Raw genomic sequence first — 15,794 nt, 5'->3', positions numbered from 1 at the left:
CCGGCCGGGTGTGGTCAGAGGCGCCCACTAGGGCTCGGACGCTGTGCGGTGGGGACACGGGGACCGCACGGGCCTGTGGGAATCAGGAAGAGATGCCCTCGCGCGCGGGTGAATCAGAGAAGCTCAGGCGGTGCGGCCGGAGCACACGCTCGAGGCTGGGCCTCCCCGCCATCGCCCTTGGCCCTGGCTGCGGGGAGAGCAAACCGCACGACTGCTTCGTGGAGCCGGCGTGGGACCGAGGACAGACCGCCGGCGGGGAGCATCGTCCTGAGGAAAACCAGTCCTCGAGTGGGATTCACTGTGTGGACAGACAGGAAGCACAAGCCGACCTCGGCCTGCCCCCGCACGCCCAGCCCTGCCACCCCGGCAGCTGCCGCCCCGGCTGCATTTCATCCTGGACTGAGGCCGCCTGCGCCTGGCCTTGGGGGAGGCTGGTGGGGAGGCCGGCCAGGACGGGGAGGGGGCCGGCACCGCAGAGTCAGCCCCGCCTCGGCTCCCGTCACCGTCACCAGCAAGCCCGTAGGGCACCTCGGAATGAGGCCTCCGCCAGCAGGATGTGCCCCGTCAGTGCCGCAGCCGCAGGGCACCGCCGGGAGGGCTCGTGTTAGGACACAGATGTGGCTGCCACAGGCCGTCCCCCCCGCAGGGGCTGGGGGCCTGAAGTGGTGTCACCCGTGCCACACGTGTCTGGCCACGTGACAGCCGCACGGCTCACGGGGACACGTGGCTCATCGGGCACGGCCCCACCTGCCTCCTCCGGACCCCGCCTGGGCCTGTGGCCTCACTCGATGCCGGGCTTGGGGCCCAGGGCCCGGGAGCCTCTGCACGCTCGGGTGGCTGGGGCCTGATTCCCAGAGGCACAGTCCGCCCTGCTCTGGGCTCACGGTGTCCCCTCCTCCCCTCCTGCTCCCCATTCATTCCCTGCCCCGGTCTCAGGGCAGGCTCAGGGGCAGGCGGGCTGGGAGGCAGTGCCCGCAGGGAAGCAGTGGGGAAGGCGGTGGTCTGGGCCCAGGGCCCTCCGGTTCTCCAGAGCCCTGACCACACAGTTCACACAGCCAGCCCGGCCTGCGCAGGCAGAGCCCCAGGAGGGATGGAGGGGAGGCCAGGCCTGGGGGGAGGTGGCAGCTGTCCCCTGTCAGGGCAGAAAGGGCTGGGCAGCTCTGCTCCTCTGAGCTCGGGGAGCCAGTGCGGGAACCGTCTGGGCAGAAGCAGGCCCTTCACACTGCGGACAGAGAAAGGCCCCCAGGGGAAGCGCTTGGGGAGAGGTTCCTCTGGAACCCCAGCCTGCTCTTCCTTGACCTCCTGTCCTGTGGCTGATTCACTCCCAGGAATCCGCGCCCAGGCTCTCGGGCACCGGGCCTGGGGCTGCAGCCTGGGGCTGCCTCACAGGGTGCTGAAGGCTGGGGTGGGATGAAGATGCGGAGGGGGAAGGGGAGGGGGGGCCTGCCACTTGAGCATGTGCAGGTCACCCCACTGACCCGGCCGCTCTGGGGCTGGGGTCGGGCGAGGGTCCAGGGCTGATCTTCCCCCTCTGACCCCGGGAGAGCCGAGGAGGGTGGAGCCACAGGCGGGGGCTGCGCCCTCTGGGGCCAGGGACCAGGGCAGGTGGGAGCCGGGTGGCTCCACAGCACTTGTCACTGTTTCTGTGGGGCACGCCCTGGGGGAGGGCTTGCTGGGGTGAGTTGAGCCAACATTTGAAAGTTAGGTTTCACATTAAAAGGAAATAAAGCACCTGAGTGTCTGGCTGCTCTCAACCACAAAGGCCGGGCGTCGCTGGGACACTGGTTCGAGCTGCCCTGGGGGCCAGGCCTCCCATCTGCTCTGCTGTGGTCAGGGCTCTGGAGAACCGGAGGGCCCTGGGCCCAGACCACCACCTTCCCCACTGCTTCCCTGCGGGCACTGCCTCCCAGCCCGCCTGCCCCTGAGCCTGCCCTGAGACCGGGGCAGGGAATGAATGGGGAGCAGGAGGGGAGGAGGGGACACCGTGAGCCCAGAGCAGGGCGGACTGTGCCTCTGGGAATCAGGCCCCAGCCACCCGAGCGTGCAGAGGCTCCCGGGCCCTGGGCCCCAAGCCCGGCATCGAGTGAGGCCACAGGCCCAGGCGGGGTCCGGAGGAGACAGGTGGGGCCGTGCCCGATGAGCCAGGCACTGGCTGCTGAGGAGACTCCCTGTGGCTGGAGTGGGCGCCTCCCTCGGTCCCCGCCCACAGGGAGGGTCTCACATACAGCCCCAGAGGGCGGGGTGGCTCTCCCACGCCAGGTCCAGGCAGAGCAGGCCCCTAGGAGCCCAGAGGGGCAGGGGCGGAGGCTGCAGAGGCCCTGCGTCCTCGTCCACGGGGTGGGACGGACAGAGGGAACCCCTCACCGGCACAGGGAGCGAGGTGGGCTCCTCAGGCCTCCTGCCCAGCCAGGCGATTGCTGGCACCCACGCCGCATGCAGATGCCCACCCCCCACCCGAGTCTCCTTTCCACTCAAGCGCTGCTCTACCCGATGCCGAGCGCTGCCACAGGCTGGGCCGTGGGCCGTGGTGGGAGCCCAGAATCGGCTCTGGAGTGGCTCCAGCATCCGTGCCGAAGGCGACTCCCTGCAGAGGCCGGGGCTCCACCGCGCCTCGCTCTCCCCGGGACCAGTCCCCTCAGAGCTGTGCCTCTGCGGGGCAGGCTCCTCGTCGTCAAGAGGAGGGCCCTGCAGTGCCCACCCGGTGCTGCTCCATGAGGCAGATGGGTGAGAGCCAGGCACGGGCACCGCCTGCCGGACGGGTGGGCTTCTCACACAGCGCCAGGGCCAGGCACGGGCACCGCCTGCCGGACGTGGGGGCTTCTCACACAGCGCCAGGGCCAGGCATGGGGCACGGCCGGACATGGGGGCTTCTCACACAGCGCCAGGGCCAGGCACGGGACACGCCGGACGTGTGGGCCCCTAGCACCACACACACAGGGGCTTCTCCTCACCCAGCGCCAGGACAAGGACCCCCACTCGCAGGGGGAAACGGAGCTCAGAGAGGAGGGACATGCCCGCGCCTCTGGGCCAGCCTTCAGCAGACTCTGGCTCAGTTCCCGGAGGCAGCCTGGACTACCTCTGACCCCAAGCCCAGCGTGGGTGCGTGCTCTTAATAACATCTCTTATTGATTTTGCAAGAGAAAAAAATAGAAATTTATTTTAGAGCTAACGCCTGTCAGCCTTGCTTTCCTCCGAAATTGCACGGTGCACACAATTACTATAAACATCAGCTGGGACCGGGCAGTGCGGGGTCCGGGCAATGTTCCCGGGATCTGCCCCGTGCCCGTGCCCGAGGCTCCGGGGGAGGCCTGGCCCGGTCAGCTCTCCGGGGAGCCGGGTCCAGAGGCGCCCACGTCTGGGAGCTGGCAGGGAGGTGGGGCTGGGAAGCCACAGGAAAGATGGATTTTCTCGAGGAGAAACAAGTCCTTATCTCCACACGGACCCCGCGCTGCGAGTGATAAGCCCATTTGCACAGCGGCCCGAGGAGGCCGGGCTCGGAGTGTCTGAGGCTCCCGGTTGCATAGGAACGCACTCAGTACAGTAATGCGGCCGGGCTGGGCGCCAGGAAAACAACGGATTAATATTGGGAACGAGAAATTACCCACCGCTGGGAAAGCAATTAGGTCCCCGATCCGAGCTCGTTACATCGATGGAAATAGATGTGCTCCCGGCTCCGCTCGGCGGGGAGCAAGGCACGTCTCCAGCTCGCTGGGAAGCCGCTGGAAGGGGGGAGCGCGGGGGCCGGGGCGATAGGAACCCCACTCCTGGCTCCGAGGGGGGCCGGGGACCAAAGAACCAGAGGGAGAAGCCTGCAGACTCCGGCTAGGCAGGGAGCTCCCGGAAGGTGATGGGGCCTTCCGGGTCCTCCGCTCCCTGCCTTTCAGCCTGAGGCGTCTGGAGGGGCCGCTGGCCCCTGGGCCTGAACTGCCTGCCTGCCGGTCCTGGATGGGCAGCGCGAGTGCCTGGCAGTTTGGGCCTGGCCTGCACGGTGGGTCCACTCCCTTCCTTTCCTTGGCAGGAAGGTGCCCTTGGCCAGCCCAGTCTCAGCTCGGCGAGGGACGGAGCCTGCAGAAACAGTTCCTCTGAGAGGTCGGCCACAGTGAGGTGGCAGCAGTCCTGGCCGGACAGGAGGGTCCAGGGAGGAGTCCGCCCTCCCAGGCAGCTCCGCCGGCCCCGAAGGAGGCAGGGTGTGCCCGGGAGGGGCTGTGGTGGAGCCCCCGCACACCTGGAGGCTGGTGTCCGAGGCTGGCTCAGCTGGCTCAGGCCGGATGGAGGCCTCCCCAGCCCGCCTCCCTGTCCCGGCCCAGCCAGACCGGCTCAGGGACCGGGACAGGCTGAGTGGACGCTGCCCGCTGTGTGGGTCTTACAGGAGAGCAGAGGCCCTGCCCCTGCAGCAGCCCTGCCTCCTCCGCCTGCCGCCGTCTTTCCCAGGCCTCCACCCTGAGTCCCTTCTGGCCAGCGGCCCCCTCCATGCCGCAGCTCTCCTCCAGCGCTGGGCTGAGGCGGGGCACTGAGGCCGGGGGCGTGGTGCTGGGGGGCGGGGAGCCCACGGGGCAGAGGACCAGTGCCCTCCTCCGTCAGCACCGCCGTCGTCTCGCTGTCTCTTCGCTCAGGCAGGTTTTGGGGCGTAAAGCTGTGGAGGGAGAGCACGGGGGCGTCAGGGTACAGCTCCCCCCGAGGGCTGCCCCTTGTGCTCAGGCTGGAATCTGATCTGCCTGCGTGTCCACCCAAGGCCCGTGGAGGCCGGGGCCCTCCTGCAGCTTCCAGCGCCTCGAACCGGCACTCCTGCTCACCGCCCCCGACCTGGGCAGGCCGGCCACCCCTCCAGCCGCCACCCGCTGCTGCCTCTTCCCGGCCACCCCTGCCGTTCAGGGTGCGGCTCAGACACCACCTCCTCTGAGAACCCCTCGTCCTGTGCATCCTCCACGGCTCGCCAGGCCCAGGGCGACCCCTTCGATGATGTTCTCTGCCCTCTGGCCTTGCCCCCTGTACGGGAGGCCTGGCTCCGGGCAGCCTCCTCAGCCCCCCAGCCCCAGCCAGGCCCCTGGAGGGGAGGGGGCCTGAGGGCGGGCAGCCCATCCCAATGCAGCCCAGACCCCTGAGGGGCTCGGGCAGAGAACCGAGCGGACCTGGGTCGACGACGCTCTGCTTCCTCTTGGCGCTGGTGACGATCTGGTTCTCGTTCATCATCTGGACGTCCTGGTCGTCGGCGTGGCCGCTGCGGGGGAGGGGAGACGGAGCGTCAGGCCCGGGCCTGCGGTCTCGGCAGGCGGCAGGCTGCGGGCCGCGGGCGCTCGCCCACCTGGTGGCGGCGTGCTTCTCTTGGTGGCAGAGGTCTGCGTCCTGGGTGAAGAGGACGGTGTGGTGGGGCACCGTGGGCTCGCACGTGGGCAGGATGCCCCGCGCCAGGTGGCCCACCATGGCCAGGATCCCGTTGTACACCAGCAGGTCGTCCACCAGGAGCTGCACAGAGCAGAGGAGGGCTGGCGGCACGGCCGGGGGCCCTCCCCACGTGCCAGGGCGAAGTGCGTGCTGCAGCCTGCCCGCCGGGTGCCCGGGCAGGCCAGCCGCCCGCCCGCGGCCAAGGAGCTGAGGCTCAGGGCTGACCCGCCTCAGCAGGAGGAAAAGCCTCGGGCCTGCTTTCCCCAACCAGAGCGCTCCCTAGATCAGTCCCGCACAGAGCGCTCCCTAGATCAGTCCGACCGGAGGAGGGGAGGGGAGGGGGGAGGGGAGGAAAGAGAAGAGGAGGAGAGGAGAAGGGAAGGGGAGGGGAGAGGAGGGGAGAGGAAAGAGGAGGGGAGGAGAAGGGAAGGGTAGGGAGGAGAGGAGAAGGGAAGAGGAGGGGAGGGGAGGGGTGGGAAGGAGAAGGGAAGGGTGGGGAGAGGAGGGGAGGGGAGGGCAGGGGAGGGCAGGGGAGGGGAGAAAAGCCGCTTTGTGTTTTCAGGGTGAGGGTTCCAGCCCCGGGAGGAGGGTTCGTTCACGGCCGGCTGGGAGCCGCCCTGCTCGGGGGACTCGGCATTGTGTCTAGGCTGCACAGAGAGGAGCCAACTGAACCGCATCACACGGTGACTGCCGGGCCAGTCTCCACCGAGCGCGATTCTAAAACCGCTAATGAGCACTCACGCCGAACTCCTTCACCCCTCGGTGGGGCGTTTTCGCGTAGTTCCACAGTTTGATCATCGACACGGTGGTAGGCAGGTCGAAAATCACATACACCCGGTTCACCTGTCGGGGAGAGAGCTCATTGACAGGCTGTTTGCAAACAGAGGCTCTGGGCTGGGCGGGCGCCGGGCTGCTGGGCCACGGCGAAGGGTTCCCACGCCTTCCGTCTCCCGAAGCCCATCGGCAGGCGGGTCACGTGTGGCTGCGCTGGCTCGTGGAGCCCGCTCTCCCGGCCGGCGTGGCCGTGTGTAAACACCGCAGAGGACTGGGCACCCTGCCCGCCCGCGGGCCAGGCCAGAGCCTGGGGCAATGAGGCCGAGGCACAGGCCAGGACTGAGTGCAGGGGCACTGCCTCGGCCCTTTTGTCCTTTCCCGGCTGCAAACGGAGAGCACAGCGGACAGGCCGAGGCACGCCGGGGGATTCTCAGTGCCAGGGTCTTTGAATCTCCGTGGGGAGCAGGGAGGGTGGCTCAGATCAGCGGCAGAGTCAGCTGGTAAAGTGACACCCGATCGCCTCCCCTCTTCCCTTCCCAACACTCTCAAGTACCGGGGGCTCCTTGGAAGAGAGAATGAAGCAACGCGCACCCAGCGGGCCCCGGGCTCCAGCTGCTTAGCCCAGTGCGGCCCTGTGCTGGCCTGCGGCCCTCCTCAGAGTGGGAGTGATTGGCCACACGCAAGCTGGCAGCAGGCTGGGCAGCCCAGGGCCACAGCCTTGTGGCCGGGTCTAAGGCTGATGCCCCTCTGCACTCCCCTTAGTAATGGGGGTGGGGCTAGGGCACTGGCCTCCACTCAGGGGAAGCTGATGGACTCTTGATGGTGGGGAGGGGGGCAATTTGGGGGAAGGCCCTTTGGAAAACCTCCCTCCCAGAACTGAGAGAAAAATGTACCCCGTGACCCTCCTGCCCAAATCCACAGAGTGGAAAGGGGGACGTGTCAATAGTCACACGGGCACGCAGACACTGCCACACATGACCGCCCGGCCTCAGGCCCTGCGGCTGTCCCAGCTCCTGGCTGCCCTCCTCCCTCCCTGCCTCCCACCACCATCCCGGCCCCGGTGAGCAAAGCCCACCCCCAGGCTCTCTGTCAGGCATTGGAGCAGAAAGCTCAGGAGGACCAACTGCAGGGTCTGTGGTTGGGGAAACTGAGTCAGTTGGCTGGAGATGACCAGGCAGCCTTGGTGCCAGAGAGAGGGCATGATTGGGGACAAGTGCCCGGTGCCATAGGAGGGAACAGAAAGAGAAGGATGCCCACAGGGAGTTGCACTGGGGCCCCGGCTTCAGAGTCCCATGTGGTCCTTCATCTCCCCGTGTCCCTTAAATGACCCTCCCACCACCAGCAAAGAGAAAGAACGCTGGCCAGAAGAGCCGGCTGCTGCGGGTTCCCTGCCTCCTGACTTGCTGCAGGTGAACTTGGCCTGAAGGAAGAGGTGTTCCCGGGCCCGGGGACAGAAGTCTCCATCCACCCCGGGCCCAGAGCCTCGGGACCCACCAGGCCAGGCAGGATGGGGGCCAGCCACATGTGCCGGCCGTCACTGGTGTCGTTCACTTGGTCGATGAGCTTGTCCGGGGTCCGCACGTCCCCACACACGCCCTCCAGGGCGTTCACACTGTCGGGGAAGGCGGCGATGTCTGAGGAGGCCTCTAAGCTGCCATAACGTGGAGAAATGTGCTTGGCCCGTGCCACCCGCGCGGCTGCCAGCCTCCAGCACACTGTGGGCTCGGGGACCGGCCTGCAGGCAGAGCAGCCTGACGGACAGGTTCCGGGGAAACGCGAGCGTGAGGGGAGCGGGCTGAGTGAGGATGGGAGCCCCGTTTCACCAACTGCTAGAGGAAGGAACAGGACACGTGGCTGCCGCCCTGGAGAAGAAAGGGCAAATTGCCAAGGGTTTCTCTTGCAGGGCAATGGGTCACGGCTGGTTCTGCCTTGGGTTGTGAGGACCGTGCAAGGCTGCAAGGCTGGAGGGGGCCTGGCTCAGTGGCTGCTGCTCCCTGATGGGCACTGACTGGGGGCCAGAGAACCTGCTTCCAGCTCTGGCTCTGCCCTTCTGACCCGAGGTCTTGGGCAAGTCACGGACGCCTCTGGGCTGGTTCCTCATCTATAAAATGGGAATACTGACGCGAGGATCTCAAAGGACCCCGGATGTGAGCTCTCCCAGCAAAACCATGGAACCAGCAAAATCATTCACCCCCGGTGAGGAGGATGGTGACACCAGGGAAGGCGGAAAAGGATGCCACTGGAACCCAGGGACCCCAGGGGTGCAAGGCAGCTTCTGGGGTTCGACCTGCCCTGGCAGGCCCCTCATTGTGGGGTGTCAGCTTCCCGGAGGGGTCAGGCCGGTTCCATCAGCGAGACATGGCAGCTCAGTATCAAGAGCATGGTCTCTGGAATCAGACTCCCAGCTCCACCACGCACTGGCTGTGTTACCCTGGGCAAGTTACTCAACCTCTCTGTGTCTCAGTTCCTCATCTGTAAAATGGGAATAACATCACAAGATTGTTGTGAGGGCACATGAGGCACCATGCGGCAAGCCCTGGCACAGTGCCTGGCACAGGGGAGCCCTCAGTAAATATTAACACTGGGTTTGGGCCTGGTAGATAACAATAAGGACTGAGGGCTGAGATCAACTATTGTAGAACGGCGTGCTTGGGGGGGGGGGGGGGTAGCAGACATTTGTGTCCAGCCCTCTTCACTGTTCATGATTGTGGCCTGGCACTGCCAATTTCTCAAGAAAAGCTAAAGATTGGGGCTTTCATATGAAAACTAATTTTTCAAAAATACTAATTTAAAACAGTTAAAAACTCATCGGACAAATCCTTGTGTGGCATTCCGTGATCACAAGGTGCCAGGGTCAATACATTCGGGACACACTGAGGTGAGCAGTGTGACAGGCCGCTCCCTACAGGCCTGTCAGAGCCTTTAGGACTCCAAGAGCCTGCAGCTGTGGCCTCCCTATCTCACTACCGACGCCGTGCGGTGGTACCGACGCCGTGCGGTGGAACTCAGCTGCGGGGCCTGGCTAGGCATGGCCGGAGCTGCTCGCTGCTCTGCCCACCCCCCCGGGTCAGCATCTGACTGTAAGCCGAGCCCACTGCACGTCTATTCCCAGGACTGGTCCCCACAGCACCATTTCCCTCCGCAGTCTTCTGCTCCTCCCCGCTCGGCCCTCCCTGCAGCGGGGCCGGAGCCCCTCCCGCCCGGAAAGGATACTGTTTTCCGACAGAGGGATCTTCTCTCCCTGCTCGTCGTACAGCTCCAGGCCGGTGAGGCCGATGTAGTAGGGGTCACCCCAGCTGGTCAGGAGCTGAAACTGAAAGATGACTGGGGCGCGCTGTTAAGGAGAAACAGGTGTGGTTTCCTGAGATCAAAGGAAAACAATGACACAGGGGTATAATGTTTGGTTTGTACAGATGAACAAGAGCAAAAAATGAATTTTTCTCTCACTGAAACTGAATCCTGGCAAACTGTATGTGGCATCTGATTCTCTTTCATTTGAACTGTGTGTGTGAGTGTGTGTGTGATGTGTGTGTGACGTGTGTGATATGTGTGTGTGATGTGTGTGTGTGTGACATGTGTGATATGTGTGTGATGTGTGCGTGTGTGTGATGTGTGTGTGATGTGTGTGTGATATGAGTGTGTGATGTGTGTGTGTGTGTGTGTGTGTGTGTGTGAGAGAGAGAGAGAGAGAGAGAGAATTAAACCTTTCTCCTGGCCAAGGAGACAAGGAGCAGGAGGGGACAGTGCTCTCTAGGGAGCTGGAAGGGTGGGGACACGTTTGTCACAAACTCACTATACGGTGCTGAACAAACTGGCCAGGCCTCACACGGTCTCTGCCTCAGTTTCCCTGGCTGCAGAGTGCCAAGGACAGAGAACTGTTCCCTCCCGCCCGTTCAGGCGTGCGGGCTGCCCGGAGGAGGAGGGCAGGAGCTTTAAGAGGACGGGCCACGGAGGGCACGCCCTCCCCTGGCGCAGGCCCAGGGTGAGCCGAGGGGGGAAGGATACAGCCACAGGGCATCAGCGGGGCCTCGTAGTCCATGCTCGCCCGCTCCAGGCTTTTTGTGTCCAGCCTAAGGAAACAAGACAGAACACAAGCGCTCGAAAGGCGGGTCAGCTGTTCCCAGTCACAGCCTCTGAAGACGGATGGTGGTAGCCTCCCGGACCGGGGGTGGGGGTGGGGCTGGGGGAGGGGTGCGGCGAAGCTCCTGCTCGCATGGAGCTCCCCTTCTACTGGGGAGGCTCAGGCACAGCCAGCACGGGCACCGGTTTGACTGGCGTGGACCCTTCTATGCCTTAGACCGCCCGAGTGCTGGTACTCACAGCCCGGGTGAATGAGGAGAGAGGAGCTCCGAACAGTGAGACCTCCTTCCTGCTCAGGCCGCACAGCTGGCAGGAGGCAGAACTGGGCTGTGACCGAGGCTGTCCAGCTCCAGAGATCTCTTAACCCCCCACCGCCTACCGGTGCCGAGAGCTCAGCGAGGCACCTGACGGCCTCGGGCAGGAAGGCGGTGACTGAGCTAAGGAGGAAGCCGTGGGAAGAGTGAGAAGGGGCTGGGGGGTGCTGTTTGCCACAGGAAGCAGCTGGGGGGGGGGGTGCAGTGGAGAGTGGGGTCAGGGCGGGGAGGGGAGGCCGGAAAGTGGGCTTCTTGAGCCTGAGCAAGTGGCTTCACTAGCTGGGCCTCAGTTCCCACACCTGTAAAATGGGCAGAGTCGTCCCTACCCGAATGAATGTGAAGCATGAGGCACAGAGCAGGTGCTCTGGAGGGACAGCCCCCTCCTCCTCCGTGCTCCTCCCACGGGGCCCTCTCCCTGGTCTCAGCCAGAGCGCTCCGCCGGCCTGGCTTCCCTCCATTCCAAGGGCAATGTTATCATTACGACTGTTCCCAGTGACTGGCCCAAGCGGTGGTCCCAGCCACCTGGAGGGAAACTCAATTTGTTTGGAGAACCTGGCCCCCAGCATGGGAACATCAGGGGTTTGAGTGAGTGGCCTTAACGTGGCATTTACAAATGGCTATGAAGTTAATGCAGCTGAGAACGGGGCCAAGAAATCCCAGGGAATCCATGAAACACGAGGCACTGTTTTCTCTGCATCTAAGTCAGGAGCTGAGAGGCCGGGGAGGGAGGCCCTCCCTGAACCAGCCGGCGGCATTCTGCAGCCAGGCGGCTCCATGCTCTTTTCCCAGCTGGAAGCCTGAGGAGCATTTAAAAGCTCCAGCACCCGGCGGCCTGTGAGAAACCCAAACACCAGACCAGGTGGGTGCGTCCCACAGGCTGCAGGGAGAGGCCTGGCTGAGCTTTAGAAACAGCCAAGCTGAAAGCAACGTGTTTGATCACCGTTTCCAACCGCTGCAGGCGGACACTTCAGAGCGGCAGAGCCCGCGCAGGAGGCAGAGGGGGGTGAGGGGCGGGAGGAGGGGGGTGAGGGGCGGGAGGAGGGGGGTGAGGGGCGGGAGGAGGGGGGTGAGGGGCGGGAGGAGGGGGGTGAGGGGCGGGCGGAGGGGGGTGAGGGGCGGGAGAAGGGGGGTGAGCGGCGGGCGGAGGGGGGTGAGCGGCGGGAGGAGGGGGGTGAGCGGCGGGCGGAGGGGGGTGAGCGGCGGGAGGAGGGGGGTGAGCGGCGGGCGGAGGGGGGTGAGCGGCGGGCGGAGGGGGGTGAGCGGCGGGAGGAGGGGGGTGAGCGGCGGGCGGAGGGGGGTGAGCGGCTCCTCACCTCCGGGCCGGCTGGGGCAGCAGCCGAGCCTGCAGGTAGTCCACAAAGAGGATTTCTTGAGCAAAATCGAAGTGGCAGTTGCCGGGCCCCTTCCGGATGAGAAAGCCCTCGGGCGGGGAGACGCTCAGGCCGTCCAGGGAGACGTGGGCGATCTTGGCCTGGGGCACAGAGGAGGCCGTGCTGCAGGGGCCGGCGAGGGGCAGCCTGTGCCTTCCCCCCAGCTGCTGCTGGAGCTGTGTGACTCAGCCACCGGGAGAGCTGCCTCCCAGGCCAGGCCCCTCTCCAGTGCATCCCCTCTGTGCCCGCTGTGCTGGGCGCTGGGCAGGCAGGGGACGTCACCGTGGCTGAGGTGGTATGACATGGTGGTCAAGGGCATGAACTCAGGTGCTCTGACATCCACCTCGATGTCCTTATCTGTTAAATGGGCTCAGTAATGAGTTCACTTATGTAAAGTATCCAGGACAGGACACGCCTGGCACATGCACGCTGCACTGCTCCTTCCGTCAGCCCTGGCACACACCTCCCCGCGGGCCCCTCGCTGTCCTAGGGCAGTGTCCTTGGTGGTTCGTGGGTCCGCTTTGGGGGCAGAGCCCCCAGCTGGACCATCTCTCTCTCTGCCCCAGGGCCTGGCACACAGCAGGTGCTTACTAAGCACATGCGGAATCCATTGGATTTGGGCCACAGGCTCCCCCTGTTCCAGGCCAGATGTTTCCGGCCACCTGGCAGTAAATCTAAGCCCCGATGGCCGGTGTGAGGTGGCTCAGCTCTGAGGGAGCAGAGGGGATGATAAGCCAGCACCGCCCTCCAACCACAGGTTTTGGCTTCAGGCTCTGTGGCACCTCACCCCACCTTCATGGTTAGCTATTGGGACCAGCCGCTGACCAAACTGGTGGAACTTTACTGGGAGCACAGGAGCTCCGGGGGACGCCCGGGCCCCTCGCGCAGAGGGGACGCCTGGCTCCTGCATGAGGGAGCCCGTGTGCAGTCGGTTAGTCACAGGCACATAAACCTGAGAAGGCAGGGTGACAGCTTTGGCCGGATCTGAGGGCCCAAAAGCTGTCCCCCTGTTCCCTCTGCTTCCTTCAAACCTAATTCCCACCTGCCCTGGGCGGGCCCTGGGCCCTGGCCTGCAAACTGAGCACTCGCACCCCTGCCTGGGCTGGTTCAGCCTGAGAGCATGGGAGCAGCCAGCACCAGTCCTGGGTTAGCTGGCGCCTCAAGAGAGGAGGCCTCTCTTCTGCTGGGCTTGGCGCTTGCAAAGCCTGGCACTGCCAGGTGTGCCCGTGGAGAAGGCCCCCGAAAGCGAAGCTGGCAAGACAGCCAAGCAGAGGCCCAGTCGTCCCTGTCCTCTGCCGGGGCCACCATCTCCTCCAGGAAGCGTCCCTGGCTGCCCCAGGTCACTGGTGTTCCCTGGCAGGTGGTAAGGACACTAGAGTTCAGAGAGGCCAAGCATCTGCCCAAGGACCGGAGTGATCGAAGCTTCGGCACCAGGAGCCCAGGCCTGGCTCTAACCCTCGCCAATGGCACACAGCCAGGTGCCCTGGGGGTAGCCATCCAATTGGTTTGGGGGGGGGGGCACAATTTCTTTTTTCCTTTTTAAAAAAGGGGCGTGTGCTGTGCTCAGAACCCTGGATGAGCGACTGGACTTTCTGAACCTCATTTCCTGACGGACGAGGGAACAGACCTGCCTCCAGCGCAGGGGCGAGCAGCCAATGGCATGAGGAGTTCCTGAGAAGCCCTTACCAGGGCCTGCCCACAGCGCCCGGGGACAGGGCACACTGACCACCCCCGAGGGCTGGGCCCGAGGCCCCCCGTGCCCCCAGGAGAGACGAGGCGCCAGTCCCCCGAGTCCGCCAGGCTCCTCAGGCTGCCTCTGCCGTTTGCAGGAGGAAACCACGGCCTGCTCTCCCGGCCGAAACCCCCATGGCCTTTGGAAAGTTCTGGAGGATTTATGCTCCTCTCCGGCAGCCACGCCAGCCATTCATCAAGGCGCCGTTGCCGTGCGGGCGGCTGAGCGGCCCCTGCCCCTTACCCCGCGGTAGGTGTCCTCGGGAGATTTATTGTAGTTCCAGAAGCGCAGGCCCGCGATGCTCTCCGCTCTGTCGAAGCGGATCGTGACCACGTGGTCCAGCCCCGGCGAGAAAGGGATCAGCCACATGTGCTCATCCTCCATCGTGATGTTGGCTCCGTCAATTAACCTGCCCGCGGCAGAGGGCGGTGAGGGGGGTGGTGGCCAGCGCGGGGTCACAGCCCCTCACCGCCCTCTGCACCCCTGCCTGCCGCAGCCTGGCTGGCCGGAGAGGATTCAGGGACGTGAGTCTCATTAACCAACAGCGAGGTGCCCCCTCCCCACTGTGAGCTGAGACAAAAGAGAACAGGAAGACAGTAACGGTGTGTGCCATTTAAGGTGCAGTGAAGCCATCATCCGAGTTTCTTAAAAGGGGGCAGATGTGCCATTTTCCAGCCCCTCGAACCAGCGGTCCCATTTCTAGGTTTCTCCCGGGGAACATGTAGTCCACCTGCTGGAACGGCCGTCTGCACAGGACATTCCTGAGAGTCCCACTGTTTACATTGGGAAAGAGAGCTGGGCATCAGAGCGGGGGTGGGGAAGGGTAAGTAAACCTGTTTGGTTGTTCAGTGCCCACCCCGGGGTGGTGGTGGGGGTGCAGCCACAGGGGAGAGGCGGGCTGCGGGCGGCAGGGCCCTGCGCTGACTGCTGGGAAGTGAGGACCAGGACCAGGGAGACTGTGCGAAGGGGCGGAGGGGACCGTTTCCCCTGTGAAGGCTGTGTGGACTCGTGCGTTTGAAAGATCTGTCCCTTCTTTGTTGTGCTGGGAGGGACACGGGAGCCCGGCGTGAACCTGGCAGCTCCGGGGTGGGACAAGCATGGGGGCAGGTGTCTCGGGGAGCTGTAACCCCGCCGCATGGGCATCGCGGGGAGCTTCCCGGCAGGAGGAGCCCCAGCCTCCGTGCTCCCTGCCGCTGCTCTGAGCTTGTCATCTTGCTCAGTTGCTCCGTCCCGGCCAGTTTCCGCTTCTCCTGCTCCAACATCCTGCCTCACCCTCCTCAGCTCTGCCCGTGTTTGAACCCAAGACTGTCCTGCCCGACTTCCCTGGACACCAGGCCCCGCCCTCCCCCTGTGGCTCTGCCACGGCTGGCACTGCGGCCGAGAGGCCTGGGCACAGGGGCCTTCCTCGCTCTCCGGTGACTCTGAAGCTCTGTCCTGTCCTGGGCTGTACTGTATTGTCTTTTCCTCGCCTGAGCACATGCTTCCTGATTTTTCAGAGGAAGGGGAAGGAGGAGAGAGAAGCATCAATCCACTACCTTCCCACATGGGCCCCAACCAAGAACCAAACCTGCAGCCTAGAGATGTGCCCTGCCAGGGCACGGGACCCACAGCTTCCGGTGTGTAAGACGATGCTCCAATCAACTGAGCCACCAGCCAGGGCTGCTTCCTATCCTTTAAAATAAACTTTTATTCTTTTCCTTTTCTACATTTAAAAATTTTAGATTTGGAATGAGTCTCATAGTCGAAGCGTTCACCCAAGGAGGTAATGTTCTTTGCTTTTTCTCTAAAAGGCGGTTATTAAATTGATGGATGATGTGTCTTACAACGGCTGGCATCTTAAACTGGGGAAATTCAGCGAGTTAACAGTGGGGGGTGTGGAGTCAAGCTGACTGAGGACTACACCAGAGAACCTTCTATTTCCTTCCCAAAGCAATTCCCTCTCTGTCCTAGGCCTGTGGCTGCCTCCAGAGCAAGACTGCTGTCCGGTTCTGAGAGGAGAGAACTGCTGACACGTTCACAGCTGATGGGTGTGGGAGGGCCATAGGCACCCAAGGCTACCCACTGACCCTTCCCAGCTCCGCACACCAAACAGCCCTGAATCAATGACCAACCCAGTAGCCGTGGGTATCCCTAGAGGCCAGG

General features: G+C 64.2%; 1 protein-coding gene across 6 annotated transcripts in view; it reads right to left on the bottom strand.

Annotated features, from left to right (window-relative positions):
* Window positions 1–3,135: 3,135 nt before the first annotated feature.
* KATNIP (katanin interacting protein) overlaps window positions 3,136–15,794 on the bottom strand; it is a 181,737-nt gene continuing 169,078 nt past the window's right edge. For all 6 annotated transcript variants that reach the window (XM_084882882.1, XM_084882884.1, XM_084882886.1 and 3 more), the window contains 9 exons: window positions 13,896–14,061; window positions 11,864–12,021; window positions 10,162–10,226; window positions 9,370–9,480; window positions 7,651–7,790; window positions 6,124–6,225; window positions 5,303–5,463; window positions 5,130–5,218; window positions 3,136–4,633 (listed from right to left, as the gene is read on the bottom strand). In XM_084882882.1, coding sequence (XP_084739008.1) covers window positions 4,578–4,633; window positions 5,130–5,218; window positions 5,303–5,463; window positions 6,124–6,225; window positions 7,651–7,790; window positions 9,370–9,480; window positions 10,162–10,226; window positions 11,864–12,021; window positions 13,896–14,061 — 1,048 coding nt within the window. In that variant the 3' untranslated portion in view covers window positions 3,136–4,577. The remainder of the gene's footprint in view (window positions 4,634–5,129; window positions 5,219–5,302; window positions 5,464–6,123; window positions 6,226–7,650; window positions 7,791–9,369; window positions 9,481–10,161; window positions 10,227–11,863; window positions 12,022–13,895; window positions 14,062–15,794) is intronic.

The sequence above is a fragment of the Pipistrellus hanaki genome (assembly GCF_964339955.1).
Source record: "Pipistrellus hanaki genome assembly, chromosome: 4".
NCBI lineage: Eukaryota > Metazoa > Chordata > Mammalia > Chiroptera > Vespertilionidae > Pipistrellus > Pipistrellus hanaki.
This window is presented reverse-complemented; position numbering and strand designations above follow the sequence as displayed.